This window comes from Eublepharis macularius, chromosome 18, assembly GCF_028583425.1.
Source record: "Eublepharis macularius isolate TG4126 chromosome 18, MPM_Emac_v1.0, whole genome shotgun sequence".
Taxonomy (NCBI): Eukaryota; Metazoa; Chordata; class Lepidosauria; order Squamata; family Eublepharidae; genus Eublepharis; species Eublepharis macularius.
Window position 1 is genome coordinate 37580746 of NC_072807.1, and position 18298 is coordinate 37599043.

The window sequence follows — 18298 nt, forward strand, 5'->3', positions numbered from 1 at the left end:
ATGCTCAGAATTCATATGCAATTGAATGCTTTTGGTATTGGCCTTGTCAGGGACCTGGGAGAAGTTAGTCACTGCAGAAGATAATTGCCCACTTCAGAGCTGTGTGTGTGTGTGTGTGTGTACTCCAGTCCTGCTTTGCCATTCATCACCGTTTGGGAGGGGTCACGCCCACTCCGGATGGTTTAAATCTTCTGACTCTCATCCTTATTTGCGTTCCGCATTGTAATGCAAACACGCCTGTCTCCGGCTGGCCGGCCCTTCTAGCCTCACTTGGTAATAACAGTCTCACTTGCCCCACCCTGTATGTGCATGCATGGTGGTACATCTACCATTGCTGTAGTTTTAAGGTGTCCCAAACCTTGTCTTTGCCACCCTTTGCATGAGAATATCCCCCCCCCTCCTTCACTGTGGTTCACCTTTTTTTTTTAGAGACCACCATCCATTGCTTCTAGGATCCCAATTGAAGCCTTGTCTTTGGTCACTCATCCAGCTTGCTTTACGACACTCTTGTGAAACTCCCGCACATAGCAACCTTCCTTTCTGTGTTGGTTATTGTTTTCCTAGAGTGCCGTTTACAGTTGTGAAACGGGAAAGCAAGAACGGTGCAAATGAGGGAAAAGCAGTCATGCAAAACGGAATGTGCTGTCTTCATGATCTCCTCTGAGCTTAAACTTCATTCTGAATTATAGTGGAGTAAACCACAGGAGCTGGCGGCCTGAGAGCCTTCAGGAAATGAAACACCTGGAAGAAGCTTCTTGGTTTGTCCTGGGAATGGTTTCCCAGCAGAGAGTGGCTCTTCCATTGGGGGAGCTGGTTGGACTGCAGTTAACGCCTAGTAGCCACGTGCCCTTGCATGTAGTCCGAAAAGTTAATGCTGCTTTGTCTAAGGGCCGTTTCCCACACTGTATTTTATAGTTGGTACTTTTAAGATGCCATTAATAATAATAATTAATTTTCAATCAGCATGCGTGGCATTTTACAGAGCAGGCCTCTCTGTCTTGAAGGGTTTACAAGCAGAGCAATGGGGGAGGAAAGTGGAAATCAGGATATATAGAAAAACCACATACTGCCTTCCCAGAGCTAAACTACAAGAGACAAATTACACGAGGACGCTCAAGTGAAGGGAGTCGCAGTGTTAGCTGGGAAGCTGAGTTTTAAAAGACAAATGGGAAGGCTCTGTCAATTTCCCCTCTCTACAGAGCAGCAAAGATCACTCCTCAGAGAGTTGGTTTATTTCCTCTTCACCTCCTAGAAGGGGAGGTGAAACTGACAGAGCCTTCGGAGGTGAAGAGGAAATTAACAAACCCGCTCAGGAGTGATCTTTGCTGGCTCTGTAGAGAGGGGCAATTGACAGAGCCTTCTGAGCTGTCTTTTTAAAAACTCGGCTTCCTGGTTAACATTGCATCTCCCTTCACGTGAGCACCCTCATGTATTTCATCTCTTGTAGTTCAGCTCCCAGTTGCATGTTCATAGGCTGTGTTTCTGTCCGGTGGGAGGGGTAATGTTAAACGCCCTCATGGAAAAGATGGGTTTTGAGAATGGATTTTGAAGGAAGTGAGAGCTAAGGGTGCCATGCAGGTAGGTATTCCGGGAGGTAGCTCCAAGCCTAAGGAGCAGCAAAGAAGACTGGGCGTTGAAAGGAGGAGGAGACCTTTTGCATGGCTGGACATGATGGAGGTCGGAGGAGCAAAGGAAGGATTGGGATAGGAGAAAGAGAAGCGCCATGAAGTTATTTGAAAGCCCAAGGTCAAAGCCCTTGCGCTAATTTTACCCCTTTAAAGTACTGCATGAAAATGGAAAGTGTGGACGCAGTGGAGTATACCGCCTTGATGAGATGACCATCAAACCTGCATCTTCTATTACTTTATTTAAATGATACTGTTTTAATGCCCAATTGGCCACAAGCAGCATCACCCCAAAACAGCCCTTTGTAAAATCCCCTTTTACATTTAATTACTGCCAACAAAAATGTAGCAACCAGCAATGTGGTCCTTTTATCATTATCTAATAGTGAAATCCCAATTAGTCTCTGTGAAGGAGGTAATTTATAAAATAGAAACTGCCTGTCTATTATTATTACTTATTTATAGTCCGTCTTTCTCTCTGAGATCCAAGGTGGATTACCCAGCGCAAGTGAAAATGCAATATAGTCAGCAACTAGGACATCCACTGAGCAAAGCCTGGGTCTGTCCCAAGTGGATGTGAATTAAAGGAGCGAGGATTGCAGTTTCAAAGCTGAAAGTGTCTCAGCAAGTGACCCCGAACCCTCCTCCCATCATACAGTCGGCCCTCCGGAGTCTCCTTTCTCCCCTAAGCCTGGCTGTGATAACCAGAAATACTCCTCAGTAGCAGAAAAGTGTTGACGTGTTTTCTGGGTGCCAGCCTCAGGATCAATAAAATGCCCTCTTCATACTCAAGAGTGATTTTTGCAAAGAGAATCGCCTAATGCTTTGAAAGTAATGACCCGCCTCCCAAAAATCCCATCAAGATTTGTAACGTGAGAGGAATGTGCATACCTTTTCTGAGGCACAGTTGTAAAAGGGAGGCAGTCTGGTGGGAAGAGCCCAGCTAGAAATACCAGTTTCTGCACCCGGTCAGTGCCAAGAGATCTTTGGTTGGCAGAACACCCGGGAGCTGAGCCGTGAAGCCTTCAACAGAGTCAAAATTTTATTTGGGGGGGGGGGAGTGTGCGAGTGGCTTTGATTTGTTCAAAGCGCGTAAGGTAGCCATGCCATCAGTAATTGTACAGAAATAATTGATGTCAGCAGGATTGCGCCAGTCACTGAAAGGCTGTTCTTTATAATCCTGTTCAAATTCTGGGTTGATCATATTGGACAGAAATAGGGGGCCGAGGTACACACTAACACCCTTGTGCCTTTAAAAACTGCCCTGTGACCAGTTTGTTGTGGGAGTTGATGGCACAAGGAAAAGGAAGCTGGCAACATTCAGATGTGTCTGCCGCTTTATTAGCCATGGCTGAATAGTAGAGCCGCCTGCTTTGCAAGTAGAAGGTCTCGGGTTCAACCTCAGCATCTCCTGTTAAAAGGATCAGAAATTCACTTATGTGGAAGAAATCTGATGCTCTGGAGAGCCACTGCCATTCTGAGATAATACTGATCTTGATAGACTACCCGTCTGACTCGGTATATAAGACAGAGCGTGGGTAGGTGGGTGTATATGGTTCCAAGGTGGATCATTTACTTTGTGTGCAGAAAGTCGTAGGTTCAGTCCTCAGCATTTCCTTTTTAAAAGATCAGCTTGTAAATTATTTGAAAGATCTCAAGAGACCCTGGAAAGGTTCTGCTTGTCAAAGGAAAACCAGATCGACTCGATATAAGGCAGCAGGTTCCCATGTAAAAAGTTTGGTTTCTCTTTCTGCCTGCAGCCCTTTCAGATGATGTTGAGCTATTGATAAATATTTCCCTTCTCTGGATGGAATGTATTAGTTGACGCCCAAGCCCTGCACCCTGGCTCTGATTTGTCCTGCTACTTTGTTGGCTCAGGGACTTGGGAGACAGGAAGAAAAAGTAGTGGGGAGAAAAAACACTCTTTGTTTAGTCAGCAGGGAGCAGATTTGTTAGGGATGAGGCCCCGTTTGCCCAATTGTGTGGCGTATTTTTCCCGGAATTGCTTGCACTGTGTTGTTGTGACGTGAAAATAAATGCGCTTGTACTGCTCTGAGTGAGTAGTCCAACACAAGCGCAGCAGTCAGGGAGGAAATGAACAGAACAGTTTCTGGGGAATGGAAAATGATCTTGAGGCCTGGCTTTGCCAGTAAGTGCGCAGGCAGGCAAGAGGACAAGCGGGCAGACTGGGAGGGGATCAGCAAGGAGGCAGGGGTGGGCCTAACAAACTGCAATGTGGTCAGAGTATTGACCAAGCAAAGACTCGGGGCTCATCTCATCTTGATGCTGCTGTCGTATGGCAGCTTCACACCGGGACACACACTTGAGCCCTTCGCTGTTACGAGGACTGACAGTTTCATTCTTAAAATAGCTAGAAAGGGTGACGAGCAAATGAGCTTCTTGACTTCTCTCTTGTTGTTCTGCAATGTGGCTTGGTCGAATTGGGAAGTGGCTGCAGGGACCGAATCCGTCCTCATGCTGTGCGTGGAGAGGAGCGCTCAGTGCGCCTGCTGGGGGATCTCATCTCCTCAAGTCCCCAGCTGTGCAGAGAGATGCCGGAGGAAATGAGCTGCCTTCTGTTATCTCAAGGTTTTCTTCTTAGCGAGAGACAGAGCATCTTCTGACAGCAAAGCTACATTCCTCATTTGCTCAAAGTTTGGTGCTGTGTTGTTGGTGGCTGTGTGGCTGTGTCGAGGTGAAACACAAACGGGAAGCACTTGGCGCTCTGCAGTCAGGCCAAGGTGACGGCTCCATTCTCAAAGCCTTCTGGACTCCTGTCTCTGGACACAGTCCCGGTTTCACGCCCGATCAGTTTTTACAAAGTGTAAATCTAACACTCTACACTTCTTTTCCTGGCTAAGCCAGTGCAGATATCAATAATAGCCTAAATTGGAAGAAGTGAGCTGTGACTCACAAAAGTTCATACCCTACCACAAATTTTGTTAAGTCTTAAAGGTGCTACTGAGCTCTTGCTCTTTTCTAGTCTAAATCAGAAAACTTGATCTAATTTGAGCAATGTCTTAAATCTATGCATCTTAAAAGCTGAGGGTTTCATGAGGTGGCAGAAGGTTTCATGAGGTGGAACTCTGAATTCAGAGTTCCAAAATGTCCCATTTTACCTTCACAACAACCCTGTGAGGTAGCTTTAGCCAAGTGTGTGTGACTGCTCCAAGGTCACCCAATAAGCTTTCACGGCAAAGTGGGGATTCGGACCTGGGTTTCTTAGACGCTCCATCTGATACTGTAACCACTGCACAATGCTGCCTTTGCACTTCACATTTCCATTGCATATACTGCAAGCACGTAGGCAACAAGAAAAAGAAATGGAGGAAGATTATCTTTCACCTGATAATGGAACTTTGGCTAAGGCAGGGGAAAAACTAAGTAATACAACCAAATGGGGCTTCCAGTGTCTTATCTCAAACTGTTTCCAGGTTTTCCATTAGCTTGTTTTCCTTCTGCTTCACAAGGAACTTCTAAGTTCCAGTTAGTGCTAGAAACGGATTTAAAAGACTGCTTTGCTTTTGTTTACTGAAAGGAGAATTATCATTGTTTCCTGGGCGCAACTGGAGATTTCTGTGCAGTGGGCACAGAATAACCTAATTAGACTGCAAAGAGTGGTGAAGAAGGCTGTCACATGTGGGATGCTGTGCTTCCCTCGTGCACTGCACCAGCAGCATATTTTCTCTCTCCTTAACATTGAGGAAGAGATCTGTGGAGATGCAAAGCTATCTCACTGGTCTGTAACTGTTAATTGACCCTAATAAAACTATTATGATTTCAGTCCTACTTGGGATGGTTTCCTGTGGGCCAATGTGGGTGCCTGCTCTTTTTTGGTCATATGAAAATAGATGGTTCCAAGTGCAAAACGTACCATGAAGTGATGGGAAAGTTCATGAACCTTTTTGTAACTTTGGGGCAGGGGAAACAAGGCCTTCTTGTGTCTCCCTTACTTTCCTGCTGGAAGGAACAAGAATCTGATGAACCTGCTCTGGAAGTGGTTTCGACTCCATGGGTAGCAGAGGTTCCTGTGTGGATTCCACTGTGGGGAGGGAGAGATGTCATCCCATACACAGGTTCAAGCAATCTGCCTTGTGGATGTTGCAGCAGCATTATCTTTTGTGCTCTAATTTTCATCACTTTTCAGAATGAGCACCGGGGCAGGAAGGTGGGGGGGACTAGAACATTTTTATGCTCTTCAGGAAGAACTGCTTGATTTAACCGATATACTGCATGTTGGGGATGTATATGGACTTTGTTGTTGGGCTCGATGCTAGGGGCCAGTGCAGACTTAGCAGAGATAGCTGTGGGATGCACGATCCATTCACTCGAGTGGATCCAAGCCTCCTCCAAGTAGCATTTCTCTGGCCTAAGGAGTCTTCCGATTTAAGTGGCTCTCTTAAGTAGGAGAGCTCTTTATTTGGAGGAATGTTTTAGGTGGGTAGCTGTGTTTGTCTGCAGTAGAACAGCAAGACTGAGTCCAGTGGCACATAGACACCAACAAGATTTTCTGAAGAAGGGAGATCTGACTCTCAAAACTTACACCCTGAAAATCTTGCTGGTCTCTAAAGTACCCTCGGACTCAAATCTTATTTGGAAAAAGTCTTCAAACTTGAGCTAAAAAGAAAGATGGATAAATAATTTAAATAAATAAACATAGTGGTGGGATTGGGTGTAGGATCCACCCACTGACATTTCCCCCCTCTGATATAAATTCTTGCTGATCAGTGAACTGAAGAAACAATATCTTAATCTGTTATTCCCTTGGAATTGGATTGTAGTTCCTGAAATGTATTTGTCACATCTTAGTTTGGTGTAGTGGTTAAGAGTGGCAGGACTCTAATCTGGAGAGCCGGGTTTGATTCCCCACTCCTCCACTTGAAGCCAGCTGGGTGACCTTGGGTCAGTCACAGCTCTCTCAGAGCTCTCTCAGCCCCACCCACCTCACAGGGTGATTGTTGTGGGGATAATAATAACACACTTTATAAACCACTCTGAGTGGGTGTTTAGTTGTCCTGAAGGGTGGTGTATAAATCGAATGCTGTTGTTGTTATCTGTCCACAGAAAGCAGTCTTTAACTATTTACTTCCAGCTCAGTTTCTAATATAGCAAACTGAAAAAGTGGAAAAGCTCGTCATTTTTTTTCCCACTGTAAAGTTGTTACATTGTGGTTTCCTTCTTGCTTGCAAAATGCTTGTACCTGTTTTAATTTTTCTAAGAAAATGTTTCGTACAACCCGTAATTTTAAACATTTCTTTGGTCTGCCCTAGGCTCCTGGGTTTGGGTTCGGCATTGCAATATCAGGAGGCAGAGACAATCCCCACTTCCAGAGTGGAGAAACGTCGATTGTCATATCCGATGTGCTCAAAGGAGGCCCGGCGGAAGGTCTGCTGCAGTAAGTGTGTCAGGCTTTGTTTTTCAAACCGAGACCTCCACAAGGACGGCCCGATTTTATTTCTGTTTTCCGCCAGTCTCTCTGCTGTAAACGCAGCTCTTCTCGTCTGTGCCGAAGGGAATAAATGGTTTACAGGATTCTCTTGTTTCCTTCTTGCTTGCAAAAGTCTCCATTTGTTCCCTGCCTGCTGCTTTTCACTGGTCGTCTGCACTGGTGTTAATTGTAATTACAGCTGAAGTGGATTTGCTGGTGTTTGAAACTCACTTCAGAGTTCTGTTTCAAATCCTCGCTTTGGATCAAGGTTTTGTTAGTGTTCACCGTGGTTAATGTCACTGCAGACGTAAGAAGAGCCAAAGGGGTTCATTCACAAAGGGGGTGCCTGTTGTGGTGTCTTTCCCGTTCCTGGTCTGCTGCGAATGCATTATGTCTGCAGTAGCCGGAAAGGTGCACAATTGCACAGCCGGGAGGCCAGAAGTCCAGCTTTCCTTGTGAGAGATCTTCAGCTCCTTAAGACAAGATTAGAACCAGCCTTGTGATATGAAAAGAGTTGCTGGGGATCTGCGCAGGTTCCTCTCTCCTCAGGGCCACCTTCCCGTTTACACTTTTGCGTTCTCCCCCATTTCAGGGAGAATGACCGTGTCGCAATGGTTAATGGCGTTTCAATGGATAACGTGGAGCACGCGTTTGCTGTTCAGCAGCTGAGGAAAAGTGGGAAAAATGCCAAAATCGTAAGTGGACTGCTTTTCACCCTAAATTCCTGCACAAGGGCCGCTGTCGTCGTCGGGTCTTCTGTAGGGAGGCTGGGTTATTATAGCATGGCTCTCAAGCCCCTTGTGTGTTTAGGTGGGGCTTTACTCGCACTCTTCCTTCAACAGGTAGCTTTTTCCCCTTATGCTCAGCAGGTGCCATTTGCCACTGCCCAGTGAAATTATAGTGTGTCCAGAGTAGCTTTCCCCGCCTTAAATCTGCAAAACAACTCATCATCAGCCACAGGATAGCAATTGTGAGTCTGCCAGGCATGAAAAATCGAACCCAAGCACTTCTGTTCTCAGGACTGATTATCCGCTGGCAATCTTTTAGTGAATTCCCCTGACTTTTTCCTGTGAGCTATTTAGTAGATGCAGAGTTTGCTCGCAGTTTCGGGCAACGTTTCTCCAGAAAGCTAAAAGGCAAGAGGCATCGACCTGAAAGAGGGACCTTTACTGAGAAATGTAGCAGAGTTCCTCTCGCAAAGCCTTATATCCAGAAGTCAAAGAATCACCGTTTAATTTTAGTTTCTTAAGCTGAAAGTTTAAAGTACATTTTGCTGTTTGTTAATGTACGGTCCTGACTTCCTTCTAAGTTAGAACCCAAGGCTCTTTACGTGGCGGAGCAGCAGGGACCTACGAGGTCTCCCATCCAGACACTGGCCAGCCCTGCTTGGTTTCATGCAATGTAGGAAAGTCGAGTGCCTTCTGACTATGTAGCTTTCATTTTTTTATATAAATCTGTATTGATAAACTATCAATTTAGATATCACATTAGTGATATTGGGTGGGAGCAGGCAATACATTGCATAGATGCCTCCCGCCTTGCTGTTAAGGCTGTTGTCCTGTCACTGCTTTTGATGCTGAGCCCCAGATCAGAGATGGCCCTTCATGCAGAATAGGCAGTTGTTAAGAGCTGACCTGGTGTGTGTGTGTGTGTGTTTGTGTGCTCTTATCAGAAAGGCTTGGCCAGCTGAGGTTGTAAATCTGTATCTGAGTCATTTCAGTTCAAACTAAGAAGCCCACAAGACTTGAATATTCCTCTGTAAAAAAAAATCCCCAAAAACTTTACGTGGATAAGTTGCCAGTCTGGGAGAAGTGTTCTAGCCTTGACTTCTCCCTGACACTGCTGGTTTTCGATGTTTGGGGTTTTATTTATTAATGCAGTCACATGAGCCGGGCCCCCCTCCCCCATCACCAGTCTGGAGTGGTACAACCCAGACAAGGTAAAAACCAGGCTCTTTGTTACTGCTATGAAGAACACAATTCTCATGCCCACCCCAGCATTTTGTGGACATGCAAATGATAGGCTTCAGAATGGTGGCAGACTATAAAAACACTGTGTGTATTTTCTTTCCAGTCTGGAAGAAAGTCAAGTTGCTTGATTCTCGCACTCAACATTGCAACTGTGCAACCTCCCCCCTCCCCCAAGGGTGGCTTGCCAGCTGTGCTAGAAGGGTCTATATATCTCATGCCTATTGATAGTGCTGTAGTGTAGGAGAGGTCAAGTCACTCCCAGTTGCAGCAGACTTGTCAAGCCTTGGAAAACTGATGAAGCAGCGATGTCCATAGAGTACGGGGCCGTTTAATCAGTTTTGTGCTTTCTCATATTCTCATTTTTTTCCCCTCTTGGCAGAGGCAAGATTATTCTTTTCCCCTTCTCTGGAGAATACCTTTCGCTATGCTGACAGTAATGCTCAGAAAGGGGTGTTGATACTTAACAAAATTGATACTTAACAAAAACCTTAGTTACTCTCGGAACATGTTTTCCAGCCCCCTATTTTCTCTACCTATGACAAGTTGCTGAGTCGTATGCAGGGATCATTTCGAGGGGGAACGCACCGGAATGCAGTTCTGGCAGTTCCCCAAAGAAGTCATGTTAGGTATCCCCACCCACCTGACTCTCGGCCATTTTGGTCCCGTTTCAGCCTAGATTGGGGCCGAAACAGCCCTGATTGGGCCTCTGACGGGTGGTGGATCACTCTCCCACTCAGCAGCGGCCCAATTCTGACCATTTTGGGCCCTTTTTCGGCTATTTTCAGCCCCTTTTTTGCCCTTTTGGGCCCAATTTTGGCCCTGAATGGCCAGGATTGGGTCCAAAACAGCCAGGATAGGTGATGTCAGGGGGTGTGGCATATGCAAATCAGTCATGCTAATGACACACTACTGGTGATGTCGAGGGGTGTGGCATATGCTAATGAGTTCCTCCAGCTCTTTTTCTACGAAATGACCCCTGGTTGTATGGTATCGAGTAGAGTTGTCGTGGCCAGTTATGAGTGCCAATCATCATTCACTTTAACATGCTAATAAGAGCAGTTTTGACACAAAACACGTATTCTTTTTTTAAGGCAATGCATGCACATATAAGTAGGCAACATTCTGTGCGAAGTTGGAATTTAAGGGATTCTTTGTAAATAAATGAACAATTAGTATGCTGCTTGACAGAGCTTTTTTTCTGGGAAAGGTGGTAGAACTCAGTGGTGGAACTCAAGACCGCACAATGACATCTCTTTGGGTCAGCTGGAACAAGGGGGGAGTTTTTAAAAGTTTAAATCGCCCTCGGCAAAAATGATCACATGGCCAGTGGCCCTGCCCCCTGATCTCCAGACAGAGGGGAGTTGAGATTGGAAGCGGCTTGGAAGGCAATCTAAACTCCCCTCTGTCTGGAGATCAGGGGGCGGGGCCACCAGCCATGTGATCATTTTTAAGAGGTGCCGGAACTCCATTCCACTGCATTCCCGCTGAAAAAAAGCCCTGCTGCTTGACCAGGTTAATTGGAGACTCATTTAAAATTAATAGTTTAATTGACCAGTGCAATCCTATATAGACTTACTCCATTGGTATCAGTGGCCTTCAAGCATAGTAACTCTTCATAGATTTGCATTATAATTGCCGTGTGGCCCTCTTACTGAGCAAAAGCAGAGAGGAGAAAAGGCAAAATTATCTAAAATGGATTCCTTTTCTCAGGGAGCTAGAGCAGAATATCTCTGGGCCACTACAAGCTTGTAACAAATGAACTTGAGGCCGTACTTTCAAACGGTGATGAATATAGACTGCTCTAGCAGATATAAGCTAGATATATTAGCTACAAAAGATAACTTGAGTGAGATGATTCTTTTTATTACGACTGTTTGATTCTGGAGGCAAATTTTCAACTTGGCTTTAGTGTGTCATTTGTTCAGCTATGTGGGTGCAAGCATACTGCTACAGCTTGCATTTTAAACAGTATTTCAGGGACTCTCTGTATGTCTTTTAAGTGGCTATCTTTTTTGGGTCACGCACAAAAGATGTGGTCCAGTGGTGGAAGTCCCAAAGTCCAGTCTCTCCAGGAAAAAAATTAGGACGCAACCTCTCTCTGCTTGAGACTCTAATGGTCAATTTTACTGAGTCAGAAGAACCAATCACGTGGTTCAGTGAGAGAACCTGAGTTGCCCTGCTGTGTCTGAGCCAGTTTGGTGTAGTCTTTAAGAGCGATGGGACTCTAATCTGGAGATCTGGGTTTGATTCCCCACTCCTCCACTTGAAACCAGCTGGGTGACCTTGGGTCAGTCACAGCACTCTCAGAGCTCTCTCAGCCCCACCCACCTCATAGGGTGATTGTTGTGAGGATAATAAATAACACGCTTTGTAAACCGCTCTGCGTGGGCGTTTAGTTGTCCTGAAGGGCAGTATATAAATTGAATCTTATTATTATTTGAACAGCTGCCCATTTTGTCTCTCACAGGCCAACCTGTTGCCCTAGATCATCAACAGAACAGGGCATAGAGCTGAGCACTTCACATCTTTTTGAAGTGGATGAGAGCTATGATTCCCTGCAATTATTGTTAATATTTATTTTCATTCATTTATACCCCACTTTTTCCCCCACTGGGGTCTCAAAACAGTTTACATCCTTTTTCATTTTATCCTCACAACAACCTTGTGAGGTAGGTTAGACTTGAGAGAGTATGAGTGGCCCAAGGTCACCCGGTGAGCTTCCATGGCAGAGTGGGGATTTGAACCTGTGTCTCCCGGTTCTTAGTCTGACGTTGTACCCACTACACAACACTGACAATCCACATTCTGTGTGCTGGACACACAGAACTGTTTCTGCCCGTGCGAGTTCCATTATTTTTGTGTCTCCTCTTCTCTAGTTGTTTGCAATTATATAAGGTTTTGTAAAGATCGTGTTGCGTTAAGAGAAACCTTTTCAGTGCCGTGTTGTGCTCATCGAATGATTTTTTGCTTGCGACTGGCTTCTGCTTGCTCCTCCCCCCTCCCCCCACATTTAAATCAATATTAATTTCTTCACCTCTCTAACATTCTCATCCAAAGATAATGCTGAGTTGGTGGTGGAAACTCTTATAGGCGCTGAAGGAAATACCGCTAGCCTATTTTTTTTCTTCCTCACCGTAGGCTTAGGGAGAAATCTGCTTTTTTAAAAGAAATCGCTGTACTAAGTTTTCAGTGCAGAATGTCAGACGTATTACTCAGAAGAACCCAAGAAATCTCAGCGCTGACTTTATAAGGCTGCTTCTCTTGAATGCTCGGAACAGGCTCGTCTCTGACCTTTAGGAAACTAGTAAAACCTCTTTTCCCTCTAGGCTTTTTAAAATGTAGTGTGGTTTTATCACTCTCTGCCTTCCTCTGATATTTCTTTGGCCATTGTTCATATTACTGCTTTCAATTATTGGATGCTTTTAATGGTTTCCTTGCCACCTTGAGTGCACCTTGGAGCAGAAGGGAGAGGTAAACACGGAGTAAATACTTTTTCTTCCTGGATAAACTGCTAGTGCAAAAGTCTTTTGTGGCAAACTTAATGCTGGAGAAACGGGATTTAAGGTTTGCCATCATGGCAGAAGAAAATGGCTAGGAGGAGTGGCGCTGTAAATTCCGAAACTTCTAGATGTCTGCAGTGTGACAGAGAGCACGCTGACAACACCAATAGTTATCCCGAAATCCTTTAGCGTCTGATGAAAATGCCATGTGTTGCAGACCATCAGGAGAATGAAAAAAGTTCAGATCCCAGTAACTCGGGCAGATCCGGATCCGGTGTCTGAAAATGACGAGGACAGCTATGAAGAGGACATTCAGGATCCGAGGAGCTCCCGTGGCGCAACGAGTGCGGGCAGAAGGCACGAGAAGAACTGGGTGAGGGACCGAAGCGCCAGCAGAGAGAGGAGTCTGTCGCCAAGATCAGACCGGAGATCGGTGACTTCCAGTCAACCTGCAAAGCCAACAAAAGTCACGTTGGTGAAGTCCAGGAAGAATGAAGGTACGTGTCAAAATCTCACTCAATTACTTTAGATTGAGCTGGAGGAACAAAATGAAACGCACCAACGAAGACTGCGTAGTAATTTTTTTAAAGAAAATTAATGTTAATGAAAAAGGTTAATTGTTGTAGTCTGTTGACCTCCCTGTAGAACTACTGTTTGAGTTCATGCATGAGGCTAGTCCACAGGCCATATTGGGGAAGTATGTGATTGTGGTTTATACATAATGGTTAAGGGGGTGGGATGTGAATCAACACTCTGCTGGTTCGATTCCCGTTACTGTTACGAGCTCAGCAGGTGGTCTTGGGTAAGCCATTCCTGCCAGCCCCAGCTGTATTATGGGGATAATAACAACACTATGTTTACCACTTTTAAGTAGGCACTCATCTGTTTAAAAGAGTGATTTATAAGCGCCCTGTTGTTGTTATTGCCCCTGGGGTAATGGGGGCTTGGGAATGGGGGGCATGTTGTTGTTCTTTAAACATATATCCTGCATGAACTCTCAGCACATGGCAAGTCACCGTATTGTACCCAGTTAAATGCATAGTTAAAATTGCAATTTAATACACAATTAAGAGTGCATTAAATATTTTGCAGCCAGTAGCACTGACCAGCAGCAACTCCAGAGGCAATCAGATTCTCTTCCTTCTGCCAAGTTATACCTAGGAGATTTAAAGGATTTAATCTCCCCCAAACCAGGGGAGAACCACACTCAGCTAATTGCCGAATCTCCCAGTTCATCTGAATGGAAGTCAGGGGGAGACTGCGGGTGAAGTCAAGGCACGGCTCTGATGTTCTGGAAGGGGGTGGGGTGGGGGGAGCCGTGCAGTGAAAGCCTGTCCAGACCGCATGCGGCTTTGCTGGTAGTGGCGATGACCTTCACAACATTGTCCTAAGTTGTGGTTTAAAATCTTCCTTGAGATACAAATGCTCGTTTTCAAGCTTCCTGAAAAACGTTTTTTTTTTAAGTGGGCAGGTTTAACAGTGGGAACCTTTGAGCATTAGGGTTGATACATGGGACAGACTTCCCATAACTGTGGCTGAGACTTCATTAGAAAAAGGCTAACTGACCCTGTTTTCTGCATTACCCGTTTCATATGTTCAGCCTTCAGTTGATGCCTGTGTTGTATGGAAGCACAACCCTTGATGCGTAGCCCCATTGCAAGGCTCAGCCTCCTTTTTGTTTGTTTATTTTTGGACTTGACCTTGAGATGGTTACGGTAACAAACTTCTAAGCTGCACAGAACCCTTGAGACAGAGAAAGCTTTGTGAAAACTGAAAGCTTGCAATCCTGCGCCAATAAAACACCTTCACTGAAATATTGAGGCTAACGTCTCTGTCCTGGGGCTCAGCACAACAGCTTACGCTGTGTAGAATTTCCTAGTAAGGAGGAACAGAGCTTTGTCCTTCAGATCACATTCTCTCTTTCACCAACATAACTTTTAAATGTAAGTTTGGCATTTTTTTGCTTACCTGGGGGAAAGAAAAGGGTGATGTTAATTTAGCTTGCTGTATTGCTGGCAAACAGTTTGGTAATTTTGATTGCCGCTCCTCGGAGAATGAATTTGCAAAATGATCCGACTATATAGTCATTCCTCAATTATACAGATGACTGCAGACTGCCGGCTAATGACTGGGAGTCAATCTCATGGCAGTGTTTTGCATGCCAGTTACCGAGAGAGCGCAGATCTAATTATGCAAATTCGAGATACAGAGCCATTCAAAACCGAGTATTTCATTGTACGGTAACAGGATGATATCTGTGCCTTCTGGCTGGATGTCACCGTTTCAGGAACATCTTCAGTAAAACTTTTTAACATCAACGACGAGATTTTCAAACTTTTTCCTTACCTGTTTGTAAAAAAAAAACCCACGTAGCTCCACTAGCGCACATGCGCATTGCACGCAATGCCAGCAGTGCATAGGCAAGAAACCCTGCCTCTCTTAGGTCAAAGTTTTAATGTGGAATAGTTTAAAGCTTTAATGGGGAACACTATAAATCTTGGTTAAAGGTATAGTCACGATAGGTAGACCAGTTTCCCCTCAGCTCTTGATATCTGGACCATACTTTGAGGCATATCTCACACTTGCACAAGAAAATATCTGTTTTCTTTCTTGAGCAATGGATAGGTGTCTTTACGGTTGTAAATCTCTGAGAATTATGAAGCCAGGGAGAAGGAAAATGTGTTGGGGGAAGGACTTAAATAGGTCCAGTACTTCTTAAAAATCAACTCAAAATTTATTTTACAACTTCAAGAGCATGACGTTTATCACTTAATATCTAGTTAGCATATAAAACTTCTGCTCAGCATATTTATATTTCAAAATATAGATGTCTTAACTGAAAACAGAAAACACCAATTTTTGTGGTTAATAAGTGACTGAAACTGTGTCTTGAAAAGCATTTTGCTCATTTCAAAAGAGAGAATACTTCATAGGAGCTCTTTCAGCGCTCTGCATAATTTCGTTTCCATTTTGGAAAAATGGAGAAAAAACTTTATTCTGATTCCCACCCCCCACCCACCCCTTTATGTTGCTAAGTATTTATTTGCAGTTACAGGGTAGTTGATATAATACTATTTTCCTGGCACCCTCCTCAATTGCCCAGCCAATCCGGGGTCAGGGATAGGTCTGTCCTTTTGGGAGATGGCTGTGCTTCTGGGAATTCCCCCACACCTGCCAGTAATTCTGTGATCTGCTTGAAGGAATGCTGGGGCTCCTTTAGTTCCTTGGGAAGATGGCTGTAGTAGAGGTGGGCACGAACCAAAAATAAAAAAGAACCTTGCAGTTCATGGGTTGTCGTGTTTTGTGAACCATGACCTTTCATGAATCTGCCCCGGTTCACGAACCAGTTCATTTGGTTTGTGAAAACGTCACTTCCGGGGGCAGCAGAAGGTCACTTCCGTGGTCGTAGAAAGACCCCTCTGTTGCCTAGGAAACTGATTGATCAGCGCCAGGCTGTCTGCAGTGAGAAACCAAAACATGAACCAAGCGAACCAACCTATAGTTTGTGGCGGTTCATCAGAAATAGGCTCTGACAGACCGCTGGTTCGCGAACCACAAACTGGCCTGGTTCATGATGAATTTGGTTTGTATTTCGGTTCGTGCCCACTTCTAGGCTCTAACCATCTACTGGGTGGAGGTGGAAGGATCAATGCTGAATAGAGATTTCCTGTTTCAGGCAGAGGTGGTGCATTCAAACCACGTCTCAGTTTCTCTTGCCATTTACTGGTGTGCCTACAATTCGGGCATTGTTGAAATGGAGGAACAACACGAAATATTCTGGGTGCAAATAATAAAGCATTTTCCTTTGAACAACTTTCGTCTTGTATCTCTTTTTTTCTTCTTGTTTGAAACAGAATATGGTTTGCGACTGGCCAGCCACATATTTGTGAAAGAAATATCCCAAGATAGTCTGGCAGCGAGAGACGGCAATATTCAGGAAGGTGACGTTGTCTTGAAGGTAAAGTAGATGACTGTTCTTGGTGTCATTTTTTTTTGGCTTGGTGAAGGAGAGATTCGAACAACTTGTGTCTTGGTGGCAGGATTATTTTCAAGTGCCCAACACTGTTTCTTCCTCTGGATTCACTGGCATGAAAAATTACAAAGAGGATAAATGTAAGCTTCCCTTTTATAGCAAAATGCCACTGTTTGCTAAGTCGCGCTGGCAAGGGCTGTGACTCTTACATGAAAGTAGCATGCATGTGCACATTGGCATACGAGCACCTGCAGTGTGCAAATGGAGCCTGTCTCGAGTTGAGCAGATCTGCACTGCATGGATCCTCTGCCTGGCAGCCCCGACTGCCTTAGGACAGCATTACTTCTGTCAGGCATCTGAGCTAAATCACCTTGGCTGGCAGATATTAGTCCCTCGGTACCAGCTTCGTGCCCATTCTCTTAACATAACTCTTAATCCTGTTGATACAATTAAGGCGCTGGGGCAGGTTTAACCACTCCTCCTCTGTGTGTCGGCTGGAACAGTTACAGTCATTCCTTCTGTGGATACCTAAAGGCAGTCTAAAGTTGCAGGCAACAAAAGCGAGATTGCATTTACGTGTTCATAAAACAGCGGTGCAATTTACCAGTTGGCTGCTCTCCCCCCTCCCGTGGCGAGATGTGTGTGTTGGGTAATCAGACTGCAGCGGCACCTTATGTGCTCAGGACGACTGCCCTTGACTTCCCCCTCTTAACTCGGCCTTCCTTGGATGTTGAAAGTCCTACTGGGCAGTCTGGGTAGCCCTTGTGAATGCCTCCGGCTCTTTTGCTCCGTTTTTTTCTGGGCTTTAAAAGATGCTGTTGAGGCTGGCTTGCCTTTGAAGGGCGGGCTGGGTTAGGCTCATAGAAGGAGCACTGCAGTGGAGGGATGTAGAAAGCCCCCCTACAAGTTCTTTTACAGGGATGCCATAAATAGCCTTGGTTTCCATGATTTAGCACAGCAATAAATCTCCAGCTAGATTCTGGCATTTGAAGCCAGTTTTTTTGTTTTAATTTGTTAATACGTTGGTCAAGTCAGCCCAAGCTGATAAAGCAAGCTTGACGTTGGCACCGGAAAAGAGGAATAAGCAAAAGAAGTGGTTCATCTAATTGAGGCCATTAATTCTGGAAAATAAATTCCTAGATTCCTCTTCTCTTCAGTAAAGTTTTAAGGAAGATCTGTTTTGCTGACCGCTTTGCAGTGTCTGGCCTCAGCTTAATTGGTACTGCAGGACTTCTGTCGTGGCTTTCCCCGTGGTTTGGAACGGGGCAGACTCAAATATCCAAAGGGCCACATCTGCTGGAACTTTGATCAGTACCATGAGCTCTTAAGAAAAAAGCAAGAGATCGTCTTCTCCCGTCCTCTCTCCCTCTCTTGCTTGTCAAAGATGCCATTAAGATGGAATTGCTCGCTTCCCTGTTCGGTTCCTATCAGTAGTCCTTTTGCTCTGTTGCAGATAAACGGCACAGTCACGGAAAATATGTCATTGACAGATGCCAAGACCCTAATAGAAAGGTCAAAGGGCAAGCTGAAGATGGTGGTTCAAAGGGATGAACGGGCAACTTTGCTGAACGTCCCAGATCTTTCTGATAGCATTCACTCAGCCAATGCTTCAGAAAGAGATGGTGAGTATATAGTTCCTATCTTCTTCCCTCTTTCTTTCTTTGAAACAGATGAATGTAGTTATCTACCGTTGCCTTCAAACATTGAACTGTTAAATGTAGTGGCTTGTATCCTAGCATTTATCTCGACCAAGTCCAAAGCTTCCTCTAGTGGAAGTGGCCCCTTGCTTTCATCAGAGGCCG

At 45.0% G+C, this 18298-nt stretch overlaps 1 protein-coding gene across 10 annotated transcripts in view; it reads left to right on the top strand.

Annotated features, from left to right (window-relative positions):
- The window catches only part of TJP1 (tight junction protein 1), a 102628-nt gene that overhangs the window by 46479 nt on the left and 37851 nt on the right, over positions 1 to 18298 (top strand). For all 10 annotated transcript variants that reach the window (XM_055002555.1, XM_055002557.1, XM_055002560.1 and 7 more), the window contains exons 3-7: positions 6896 to 7020; positions 7646 to 7748; positions 12741 to 13020; positions 16378 to 16481; positions 17950 to 18118. In XM_055002555.1, the coding sequence (XP_054858530.1) occupies positions 6896 to 7020; positions 7646 to 7748; positions 12741 to 13020; positions 16378 to 16481; positions 17950 to 18118 (781 nt within the window). The remainder of the gene's footprint in view (positions 1 to 6895; positions 7021 to 7645; positions 7749 to 12740; positions 13021 to 16377; positions 16482 to 17949; positions 18119 to 18298) is intronic.